At 49.6% G+C, this 12,398-nt stretch overlaps 1 protein-coding gene across 1 annotated transcript; it reads right to left on the bottom strand.

Moving 5' to 3' along the window:
* Positions 1-3,464: 3,464 nt before the first annotated feature.
* On the bottom strand, positions 3,465-12,194 carry LOC309369892 (mitochondrial ubiquitin ligase activator of nfkb 1-A-like). The gene is made up of 5 exons (XM_081911331.1): positions 12,068-12,194; positions 10,277-10,412; positions 7,712-7,799; positions 6,746-6,866; positions 3,465-5,570 (listed from the first exon to the last, which is right to left on the bottom strand). Exons 2-5 carry the CDS (start codon positions 10,391-10,393, stop codon positions 4,844-4,846), a joined length of 1,053 nt encoding a protein of 350 aa, XP_081767457.1. The 5' UTR covers positions 10,394-10,412; positions 12,068-12,194; the 3' UTR covers positions 3,465-4,843.
* Between the last annotated feature and the right edge of the window lie 204 nt (positions 12,195-12,398).

Consider the following 12,398-nt stretch of genomic DNA (forward strand, 5'->3'; position numbering starts at 1 on the left):
GCTTTTTCCATCTCCCTGAACGCCACACAAATATTTAACCAGCCCCGTTCCACCTGGCCCTCCAAGTTTGCTAATGTGGGAAGCTTCTGAATGAGGGAAGAAAAAAAAGGTCTTTCTTTCAACCAATCATTAAAAGCAAGCCTGAAAGGTATTTTTAACACAATAAATATGTTTGCCTTTAAGGAGAGTTTAGTGTTGTTTTTCTTCTTGCTGCCACCCATGAACACATGACTACCTTTCTGGAAGTCAATTTATACAAATGGGACCCACAACCATTCTCCATTCCTCTCCCCACTGCACCCCCCCAAGCCAGCCATTCACTGTTGTGGGACCACTAATTATGTGCAACCCTTACTGGTCTGATTTTGCCCGTGCTTTTATTCTGGAGTGGGGAGTGGGTTACTTTTGGGGTTTCCCAAAGACTGCAGACAGTCACCTGTATAAAACAGATGCCTGTTTTCCAATCATAGCTGAAATACTATCTCTTGCTCAGTTCTTGCTTAAGCTGGTGTTCTCAGACTTTGGGGGTTCAAGCTCTCCCTCTGAGCTCATACTGACCGGCTCCCCCTAATCCCAGCCCCAAACCATCTATTCCAGAGGTGAGGGTGCAGAGACTTGCACAAAGTCGTGTGCTTCCAGCCTACCGAGGCTTGTGGGTTGAACCAGATGACCTTTGGAGTCCCTTTACAATTCTCTGATTCTAGGACTGACATTAAAAAAGGACTAGCAAAATATACCCCCCATATCTAAACCATGCGCTGGAAAATCACCATCAGAAAGCAACAGCTCACTCTCAGCTCCCTAGCTGAAATGGGGAGTGTGTTGCACCCACAAGGCCAATGGGATCAACTAGGGTTCCTATGCCGGGGGTGGGGGCATTCAACACTACAAGGACGAGGCTAAGGGGGAGGGAAACGAAGGCTGCACCTGCCTCAAGCATCCTATCATCCCCTGGAATGTCGCAAACACGCTGTCCCAAGAACTCTGTGCCCTGGAACTTGCTGGTGTTAATTTCTGCACTAGGTACCCTTTAAGCTAATATTATTGTTTTTAATCATTTATTTATATCCCACCTATTTCACCAAGGAGCTCAAGGTGGTCTACATGGTTCTCTCCCCCTCCTCATTTAATCCCCACAATGGCCCTGTGAGGTAGGCTGCCCTAAGGTCACCCTGTAAACTACATGGCTGAAGCAAGTTCACAGGGGAGAGAATTGCTCTTGCGCTCGAATCCTGTTTGCTGGTTTCCCACAGGCATCTGGTTGGCCACTGTGAGAACAGGAGGCTGGGCTAGATTGTCCATTGGCCTCATCCAGCAGGCTCTTGTGGTCCATTTTTGCCTGCATTTTCTACAACGCAAATATTTCTGTTTTAAAACAGAGGCAAGCCAAGGACCCCTAAGGCAGGGACAGGGAACTCTTGGTCCTCCTAACCATGTTAGGTTTTAGCTCCCATCAGTCCCAGCCAGCGGAGCAAATGATTGAGGATGATAGGACTTGTAGTCTTAACAGGCTCCACATCCTTGTTCCAAAAGATGGGTCCTGGTGCTTTAGTACTAAATCCTGAACATCCACAGGGAGGCTGAGCCTCCATCAATTTTTAGGTGGATTGGTACCAGTACAGCTTCTACCACTGGGCTCTGCCTGGACCTGCATCTATAAACAAGAGCAACAGACTCTCTCCCTGCTTGTGGCAGGAGAATAAGAGGCTGGTTTGGGATGCCTTGGACTCAAAGTGCAAACCTCAAGCCACCTCTGCAGCTGATGAGCCTTCTTTGCCAACTCCATCCCTAGACATCACATTAAGCCTGTCAGTTTACGCGGTTGTGTTTGTGTGTTCTCTTTTATTTGCACTCAAATTTCTCCACCGTCTTTCCACTTAAGAGACTGCTGGCTTTGCTCTACAGACCAATTTGATCATGTGGCTTGGAAATTGGTGTTTTAAGAAACAAAACCCCCAGCTCCTACAAGGGAATAATTAGGCAAATTGACGCCTTCCTGAACTTGCACCGCTGCTTCTTCTCCAATTGTTCTTTGGAGGGTGTTTGTTTGCTTTGCAATCGCGGGGTGGAGGCGCAGCTCAGGGACGCTGAGTCAACTCTGCGCTGGATGGATCCCCTCTCCCTCCAGCAGCCAGCTGGGGGCATAGTGAGCTCACACCCACAGAAAAGCTGAATCATACAATTGCTTGAAATGGATCTTTGCTTCCCCTCAGTTCACCCTCAAATCCCTCTCTCTTTTCTTGGCCCCCTCCCTTGCCAAAAGTGAGCTACAAATCAACTAGAACGATAGGTGCAAATCAACCAGATCGAAGTCCTGGACTCAGCAACTGCACAGGGAAAGTTTATACAGCAGGGCCTGCCAAGCTCCTGTCCTATGTTGCAAAGAGAACATCAGCATTGTATAGGCAGCATGGTGGGAGGATATAGAATTGCTTCATAAACCCATCTTATTTTGAATGAATGTATGTAAATGAAAATATCAAATGCTGTGGAACAGTGCTCGTGTAATAATGTAGTCACTGCAGTGACTACATTATTACATGAGCACTGTTCCACAGCATTTGATATTTTCATAATTCATTCTATATCCTCCCACCACGCTGACGAAGAATTCTACAAAACAGTATATATCCAGAATCACTGTTTGTGTTGAAAGCTTCACAGCTTGTCTTTCATCGTACAAAGTCTGATACCTCGCTTCATTTAAAGATTTTCAGAGACTTTGAGACTAAAGACTTCATTTTGGTTTGATGTTATTCTATAAAAATTGTTTATTGTGTATGTACATGGTCATTGTGTCGCCTATACATTGCTGAGGCTCCTGCCCTAGTCAGGCTCCCCACCTGCCCTCTGGGACCCCAGGTGCTTTGGCCCACAAAAACTAAGGAGAAAGGCCAGGCCCTTTGCTCCTTAAGAAGCTTGGAGACAAGGAGCCTCCCACCAGCCAGCAGCTGCCCAGGAGTGTCTGAATTTTGGTCATTCCAGCAATTGCTGGACTACCAAGGAGAGCCGGAGTGGTTAGTTTGCTCGACTGGGAGACCAGGGTTCAAATCCCCACTCAACCTTGAAACCCACTGGGCAGCCTTGGGTGCCAGTCACTGCCTCTCTGCCTAGCCTACCTCACAGGGTTGTTGTGAGGATTAAATGAGGCCTGAGCGAATCCGAGAAAGTGCTGAATTGGCACCCCCAAACTAAGCCTTATGAGAAACGGTTGAGGGAGCTGTGTATGTTTAGCCTGGGAAAGAGGAGACTGACAGAAGATCTGATAGCCATGTTCAAATATCTCAAGGAAGATGGAGCAAGCTTGTTTCCTCCTCTAGGCCCCTCCGCCTCCCAAAGTTCTGCTGTTTCGTTCTTGCTTTCCAAAGATGAGGACCCTCTCTTCAGATACTCCTGTCCGCCCTTCCTCCCCCCTTTGCTTCGATTCTAGCGGTGTTTAGATTAAAGAGACAAGGCAGGCTCTGAAAGATTCATCAATTTATCAATAAGCCTTGATTCCACATTTGCTCAGTGAAGCTCTGCCAGCGCTTGGCTCATGCCCAGAGGAGAGCAAACACATCAGTCCAAACAGCCAGTAAAGAAAGACTAAGACAAGGTGAAGGACTGTTGCTAATCCACCAGGAGCTTGATGCCAATAATTTGGGGGGTGGGGGACGCCAGCCCAGGAAGGCAAGACATCAGCCAGTTGAACAACCCACCAGCAAGACATCAGCCAGTTGAACAACACATTGGGATGCTCACCCAGAACTTGCCTGACTCTCTGCCTCGAGTGCTTCTGCATGAAATGGGAAACAGATCCAAGTCATTCCAGGATGAGCAAGGGGACCACTGGCAGATCGTGACTGAGCAACAGCCTGCTGCTCAGGGATTGGGTCAACTCAACGGGGAAAGGAATTGCCCTGAGCTCCCAGGTGCAGGACTGCAACCGTAAGGGATTAGAGCTAGAGTACAGTTGGCACATTTCACCTACAACTGCTGGCCTGCTTTTAGCAGACCCCTGCCTGCCCCGTTCCACCTTGGCTACCTGTGGGATGATTGTCTAGGTTAAGGCAGCTAAAATGAGGCTGGTGTAACGCTGAAAACCTTCCTGCCCGAATGTGAGGCCAGGTCAGTAATCCCCACAGATCCTGCAGCTGCAACAGTAGTCCTGTACCATTACACCAAGCAGGTAAATGCTCCTGTGTCCTGCTTGCTAACAGAGGGAGGTGCTCCATAAAAACAAAACTCTACTACGAAATCTAAATCCGGCTTACAGTACAGCACGAGAACAAGTGGCTCTTCCAGCAAGTTTTTTTTTAAATGTGTTTGCCTTTAACCCACTGTGACCCTTTTCCCTTGGGGGCCGGGGAGGTCAAAGCAGGGAGAGATGGTGGTCAGCTGGGCTCACAGAGGTAGCCTCAGAGTGGAACGTGGCCCAGATTCCAAGAAGCTGAAGTTGGAGGTGAAGATTCTCACCCGCTGCCGAATCTGCAAGGTCCTCCTCCTGTCTCTTGCAACAACTGGCACATGGGCAGGAGAGGTCCAAGTAGCTCAGGGGCTCCTTCCATGCCTCTGGGCAGAAAGTGCAATGGATCAACACAGATTGCAGCTCCTTCCCAGCCTAGCAGTGCTGAGATGATGACCTAACTATTGCAATATCATCTTTGGATACACCTTTTAGGAACAATAATTTTTGGGCGGTGGAGGAGAATGTGCATCCAGCTCAAGAGGTGGAGATTGCACCCCTCCATGGCTAAAGGACACCCTTGCTTTCCATGCAATCGCACGCCTGTTCTCTTAACCTTCGCAGGCTCTCCTGGGGGCACCTAGTGGGACGCTTTCAACATCACCCAGAGCTGTGCCCTCAGGCTTGATAGAGGGGGACCACCCGGTCTATGGGGCTCCTGCAGATGGGGCAGGTGCGGTTGGGGAAGGCCTGGAAACAGCGGAAGCAGCAGCAGACGTGCCCACAAGGGAGCAGGACGCACTCGCGGAGGCTGGTGAGGCAGATGACGCAGGCGTTCTCGGGCGGCTCTTCCGACAGATCCAGGCCGGCACTCTGGTGGCGCCGGAGGTTCTCAAACTCCTGCCGCTGTGCCTCCTGCTCCTGGTGCACCTTGTGACGGTGGTAAGCTCGGCAAAGGGCACGGAGGATGACAGCCACAGCCGCCAAGCCGCACAGCAGCGAAGCCCACTTCCAGAAGCTGCTGACTGAGCGCAGGTCAGCCAGGATGGTTTCCCAGTCCCCCAGGCGCAGGAAGTAGCCGGTGCCATCCGCCGGGGGCTGGAGGTGGAGGGAGCCGTCCCGGTGCAGGGTGAGCTCACCAATGCCCGTGAGGCTGCTCCCCACCAGGAGCATCTCTTCTGTCTCCAGGAAGCCCTTGGGCTTCTCCCCGCTCAGGTAGTGGCTGAGCAAGTCCTTGAAGCCGTGCGAGGTCTGCTGGAAGCGCTCATACACCGTCTCCACGGGCAGCTCGACGGCGTGGAGGGGCGACTCCACGCACACCTGCCCCGAGGCCTTGCCACTGGGGGACGCCAGGACGAACGGCACTGTGTGGACTTGCTCCAGGACCACCCGCTCGCTGTCCGTCCTGCAACAAGGTAGAGAGCTCTGAGGAGAGGGGCTGGACAAGGCAGCCAAGGAAGCAGCCTTTGGAGCGGTCTGAAATCTCCCCCAACCAGCACTGACCACCAGGGGCATTCATGCTGCAACACTTCTGCCGGGATGCAAGGCTGCACTGATCTAACCGTTTCTCATCTGGCACATTCTAGCCTGCTCCACCCCGAGGATTAGGCAGGGTTGCAACCTACAGGCAATGGGCATCCGTATGAAAACCAGACTCCCAATGAGCTGCAGCCACCAAACCCTTGGCCTGTGTGATTTCTGCATTGCCAAAAGGGAATGAATTCTGCATCGAGAAAAGTTTAAATCTGTAAGGTGCCTTGGTGGTGTAAACAAAGCATGTTTGCATCCGCGTACTTAGTCATTTTTTATTTGCAAGTTATGCGGAGGCAGCAGGACACTAAATAAAGGACACTTTAATTCAGGACACTAAATAAAGCCTTGCTCACTAGAAATATGGCTGCCAAATGATGCTCAATTGACTGTGAGGACATTTACACAGCCAAAAGGGCTATATGCTTGGTTTCCCTTTTTAAAAGCAGAGATTCTTAGGACACGGAGCTGTGGTACCTGGCATCCGACTTGGCAGGGTTTTCTGCTCCCCTCCCCTGATAAAGATATACCTCTAGCCCTGCCAAAAGCCAAATAGGGTCTTGCAGAGTTTTTAGAAAATGCTCAGAAGGAGAGCTTGGTCATCTTTTCAGGCTTTAAAGGCCAACTTTGGCAGGTGGGTGGATCAGCCCATCTGTCAATCACATATCATCATGATGTCACATGATGGACAGGTTGGTTGTCCCGTCCTCCTGCCAACATCCTTTGTGCGGCATTCCCAAACACTGAGGAATCTACTCCTGCCTTGATAGGACAGCGCACCTCCCACCTGAGGAAGGGCTACAGCTCTGCAGCAAAGCATCAGGTCAAAGGGTTCAACGCGCAGCATATCTAGGCAGGGCTGGGAAAAGCCCTCTCTGCCTGAAACCCCTGAGAGCCTCTGCCAGCTAGAGCAGGCAGCCGATGAATCAATGGTCTGACTCGGGCTAAGGCAGCTTCCTATGTACCCCCAATGCTCTCCTTGGGCAGCCTGATCTACAGCCAATGGGGCTGCCTCAAAACAGCTGCTTCCGTGGCTCCTCTCCTGCTTACCAGCTGCGGGCCAAGCTATTCCAGATCAGTCGGTGCTCCTTTAGCACCAGCCTCTCGATCACCCCCTGCAGTTCTTCATGGTATGGGCTGGTCAGAGCCGCCTCGACGGGCTGGACTACTCCTAAAGGAGGAGAGAAGGAGACGGAGGTTCAGGAAAGGAAGGGCAGGGTGTTCATTGCAGAGTCTGAGTCTGGCTATCAGTTTGGTATCACCAGCACTGCCCACAGCGCCTCTCCAGGGTTTCGGAGAGGAGACCATTCCCATTTCGAACTGGAGATGCCAGGGGTTGAACTAGAGACCTTCTGCATGAAAAGCAGGTGCTCTACTTTTATTGCAACATTGTTTTTAGACGTGACTCATAGCAACAACATATTGGGCAGGGGAGAATGTGTAATCCAGCTCACTAACCCCAAAAGAAGGAGATTGCATCCCTCCATTGTTAAAGTACAGCCTAATTCTCCATGTGATTTACAGGTGTTTAAGAACCACCCCATTCCTACCCACTTAGATGGAACCCAAGAAATGAAACAGGGACTGAGAGAAGTTGAAAGAATCAGAGAATTGTAGCACTGGAAAGGACCACAAGGGTCCTTGCAATGCAGGACTCTTTTGCCCAATGCGGGGCTCAAACCCATACCCTGAAATTAAGCGTCTCATGTTCTACCAACTGGATCAAGATTCCAGGCAATGCATATAATAAGCCTGGGACTCCAAACAGAGACGTGCCATTCAGTTCTCCTTCTCTCTCATTTACAAAAATTTCTCTGCCTGGTCTCTGGAGGCAATTCCTGCTCACCACAGCTGACCATTTACAAACCTGCAATACATCCCAACAGCAGAGATTTGCTGTTTCTCCTGGCAGAATTTGTGCAAAGAACTCTGAACGCAATAGAAAAGGGCTGAGGTGCTCTGATGTGGCCCTCATGGCTTCCAAAGCCAGGCAAAATAACCTCAGGGGCCCCTTACCTTCAATGGCAACATAGCCTAGGCAGCTGCTTCCTGTGGCAGAGAGGATGCTGGGAAGACTGTCGTTGACTTGAAGCTTTGGCGCTTCCTGCATGGAAGAAGAAAAACGAGTAAGGGTTTAAATGGAAGAGGCAGTATAAGAAAAAAAAAGTTAAGTCCTGAGTTCAAATCTAAGTTTTTTTCCTGAGTTTCCGATTCAACCGTTCTAGTCAATTCTCTATGTCATAAGAACTGTATTTCTTATGTTCATCAGTTTTCTTGCGCAACGAGCCTCTAGGCGAGAGACGATCCAATATAGAACAAACGTTAAAATATAGCAAGACACCAGCGGATTGCAAACATTTCAAAATAGCACAGCTAATTGGCAAGGGAGGAAAAAGTATCTGTATCAGAGTTGGCACAACACCTCCATCATTCAGCCTGGACACTAAGGTCCAGCTCCGAGGGCCTTCTGGTGATTCCCTCACCGCGAGAAGCCAAGTTACAGGGAACCAGGAAGAGGGCCTTCTCGGCAGTGGTGCCCATCCTGTGGAACGCCCTCCCACCAGATGTCAAGGAAATAAATAACTACAGTGGTACCTCAGGTTAAGTACTTAATTCGTTCTGGAGGTCCGTTCTTAACCTGAAATTGTTCTTAACCTGAAGCACCACTTTAGCTAATGGGACCTCCTGTTGCCGCCGCGCCACCGGAGAGCGATTTCTGTTCTCATCATGAAGCAAAGTTCCTAACCCGAGGTAATATTTCTGGGTTAGCGGAGTCTGTAACCTGAAGCATATGTAACCTGAAGCGTATGTAACCCGAGGTACCACTGTATCTGACTTTTAGAAAACATCTCAAGGTAGCACTGTATAGGGAAGTTTTTAATGTTTGATGTTTTATTACACTTCCATATTTTGCTGGAAGCCGCCCAGAATGGCTGGGGCAACTCAGTCAGATGGCTGGCATATTAATAACAAAATGATGATGATATAAAAAGGGGCATTTATCCACCCCCACTCTTCTGCTCTGGCCAGGGTGAGCCACTGGACTGCAGGTGTGGTGCTGGCTGTGCTATTTTAATTTTAATTTATTTGAATTAATTTTGGGGTGCATATTAATCCAGTGTTTTTCAACCACTGTTCCGTGGCACACTAGTGTGCCGCGAGATGTTGCCTGGTGTGCTGTGGGAAAAAATTGATTCCTATTCAAGAGAATTACTTTATATATAGTCAATATAGGCACAGAGTTAAATTTTTTAACATTTTCTAATGGTGGTGTGCCTCGTGATTTTTTTTCATGAAACAAGTGTGCCTTTGCCCAAAAAAGGTTGAAAAACACTGTATTAATCAATTGATTGCTTGTTTTTATGCATAGTGTATTATTTATATGATGTTAGCTGCTCTGAGCCTGGCTCCGGCAGAGGAGGGTGAGGTACAGTACAAATAAAAATTTATTATCATTATTATTATTGTTACTCCATCAAGGGGTCAGGATTGCAGCCTTGAAAGGTCTCTGTCCAGGACCAAAGTGACATTAAAGTAGGTATCAGGAGAGCCTCTTTAGTGACAGAGTTCCATAAATGGGGGAGGGGGGAGGGGGCCAGCACCGACAAGGCCATCTCTCTCATTGCCACCCTGTGTGCTTCAGAATTAGGTGGCAATCACAAGAGGGTTTCCACAGATGGTCTCAGAGCAGAGGTAGCTACATAAGCAAACAGATGTCCCATTAGGGACAGGGGTCCCAAGGCATGTAGGGCTTTAATGGTTAAAAGCAGCACATTGATTTGGTGCTGTGTGCCTTGGGAACTAATGGACGATCTCTCCCCGTACATTCCTCCCCGTGCCCCAAGGTCATCAACGGCAGGCATGGGGAGCTTGCGGTCCTCCAGAAGTTACTGGACTACAACTCCCATCATTCCTGACAACTGGTCACGTGGGCTGGAGGTTATGGGAGCTGGAGTCTAACAAGATCTGGAGTGCCACAGGCTCCCCAACCCTGATCTATGCAAGTTTTTCTGCGAGTGCCACCTTAAAAACTGCCCAATTCACACTTCAGAACTTCTTTGCTGAATTCACACTTCAAAGCTACCCTGCTGGTTTAGGCCAAAAGCCCATCTACCCCCCCCCCCGCGAATTTGACCGAACCCTTTCCAAAGCCATCAAAGCTCGTGCCCATCCTCAAATCCCAGGGTAGTGAATTTCGCTCAGTTGGTGGAGCATGAGACTCTTAACCTCATAGTTGTGGGTTTGAGCCCCATGTTGGGCAAAAGATTCCTATATATGAAGACTAGATGATCCTCATGGTCCCTTCCAACTCTACACTTCTATGCTGTGCAAAGGGATGCTATCTTGTGTCTGCCCCATTGGGAAACCCTTCTAACCACCCTGGGGTCTAGCACTCCACTCCCTCGGACTCCAGATACAATATGTGGATAAATACCAGACTATCATATAGTACTATCGTAAAGATGATTGAAGCAACATAGGAAATGCTTTGAATACTTGAGACAAGCTGTATAGATGCTAAATATCACTCTGATCTGTTCTCCCAAGAGCAAGGGAGAAGCAGGATGTGCAACAGTATACCTGGATCTTGGTCACCACCTTGGCCTTCTTCCTGTGCAGGTAATAAAAGAGACCAGAGAAGGCCAGGCTGGATCCTAAACACACCAGCTCTCCTGGTGTCAAAGGCAAAGTATCCATCAGAGCTTCTTCCTGACAGCTGGAAGAGAAGCAAAATCAGATACTGAGTTACACAGGAACAAGGCAATGCCTCTCTCACCTAGAGTGATTCTTGGACATGGAAGTGTCCAGAAACACAGAGAACAAGCACTGTCTGAATAACACCAGAGGAAGCTGCCTTCTAAAGTCACCAGACCACTGGTCCACGTAGCTCAGTGCTGTCTATACTGACTTGAAGAGACCCAAGATCAAACATGGGACTTTTCCCCCTCTATGCTAAGTCTGCCTAGCCCTTTATAGATCTGTAAAATCACTTAGATTATCTGGGGAAATTCCACTCACGGCACCACTATACTATGAAATGCCCTTCCCTCTGTAATAGATGAAGATCGGACCCACAAGGTCAGGTGCTATTTTTATTCTCTAGAACATCCACTTTCGTTTTGGGATGATTCCTTTACTGCGGCTGTTTTTAGTGGTTTCTATTTTTGTTGTTGTTGTTGTTCTCATGATATTGCCTATCACTTTTATGTTGTTTTATGTTGTACACACTGCTTGGAGATTTTTTAAGCAGTTTACAAGCACGCATAAATAAATAAATAAATAAATAAATAAATAAATAAATAAATAAATAAATAATGCACTGCAAAACTCTTGCTGACATGTCGCCCTCCGCTTTATGCAGAAAGCTGGTCACATGACAAGGGAGGATCACCTAGGCCGAGATACCGCTTTATCAAGTCTGAACAAGGAAGAAGGCAGTGCCAGATTGATTTTTCTGCAGAGCTTTGCTTGGTGTCCTATGCTCCGTTCAGAGTTCCCTTCAGTTGTCCTGCTGATATCAAGGACACCCAAAGAGCAGCCTCTCCAGGATGAAAGCAGGATTTCTGGGAGGTGGACAGGAATGAGAAGTTCAGCACTACTGGTTCAACACCTCCACTTTTACTCCACAAAACCACCTTAGACCGGTGACCTGCCACATAAGACACCCTGGATTGCATTCTACAAAGTTCAACTCGGAGCAGAAATGAATGAACCTACACAATGGTTAGAATGTGGAGTTACCCTGGGAGAGACCTGAGTTCAAATTCCCCACCCAGCCACCAAGCTTCCTGGGCTAGTCATTGTCTTTCAACCTAGCCTACCTCACAGGGCTGTTGTGAGGACGAACCAGAAGGGGAACAACCAAGTACGCCACCTTGACTCCCCTGGGGGGGAAAAGGTGGGATGTAATTGTAAAATAAATAAGCTGGCTGCTGACTTCAAAGGGTCTACCCAGCAGGGCTGGCCTTGACGTGTGGAACAGAGAAATCTAACCCCTGTACCAGGAAACTACTTGCTCCAGAGGAGGGAGCAGAGGGCTGGTAGGCCCTGGCAGCAGAGGAGGGCGCCACAATGCTTGCCCACCCAGAGAAAGGGAAGTCCCTCCATGCCCAGCCCTGCCCCCACCCGAAAAACACGTGCTCCGAGGCACCCACGCCCGCCCCCTCCACCCAACTCCGCCTCCAGGATCTGGGTTCAAATCCCGCCCCAACTCAAGCCACGAAGCTCGCCGGGCGACCTGACAGCCTGTCCGCCTAACTAACCCACCCCGCAGGGTTGAGGTGGGGGGTGAAAGGGAAACGAGACAGGTGGGGTACAAAGGCGACGTCGACATTCAGGTGCAGGTACCCGGCGGGTCTCGGGCCCACCTACCTCCTGGCGCGAGAGCGGTCACCTCCATCTCCGCGGACCACTTTCCCAGCGGAACCAAGCAACGCGCATCAGATCCCCGGCCGAGCTGCCTAGTGCGTTACACCCACGCTGCTCCGCCCCTCGCCGCGGTGGCACACGGGAAGCGAAGTCCAGCGGCCCTCGCGCCCTGGTGGCGACGCGGGGACGGCCTCCCGCGACGGAGACTACGACTCCCGGCATGCTCTGCATCGCCCAATGGAAGCCATCGGCAGAGGCTAAGTACGTTCTGATTCGCTCCGAAGTTACCTAGGACTACAAATCCCATCAGGCGTAGCGGCGAGCTCAGCTGGTC

This window comes from Podarcis melisellensis (genome assembly GCF_964234715.1).
Source record: "Podarcis melisellensis genome assembly, chromosome: 5".
Classification (NCBI taxonomy): Eukaryota; Metazoa; Chordata; class Lepidosauria; order Squamata; family Lacertidae; genus Podarcis; species Podarcis melisellensis.

Bases quoted from the DNA above. Each gene is read 5' to 3' on its own strand.
- LOC309369892 (XM_081911331.1), bottom strand. From the start codon at position 10,393: ATGGATACTTTGCCTTTGACACCAGGAGAGCTGGTGTGTTTAGGATCC. The intron at 6,867-7,711 runs GTAAGGGGCCCC...CTCCTCCTTTAG, and splicing joins AGGCTATGTTGCCATTGAAG to GAGTAGTCCAGCCCGTCGAG. The intron at 5,571-6,745 runs GTAAGCAGGAGA...ACCTTGTTGCAG, and splicing joins AATAGCTTGGCCCGCAGCTG to GACGGACAGCGAGCGGGTGG.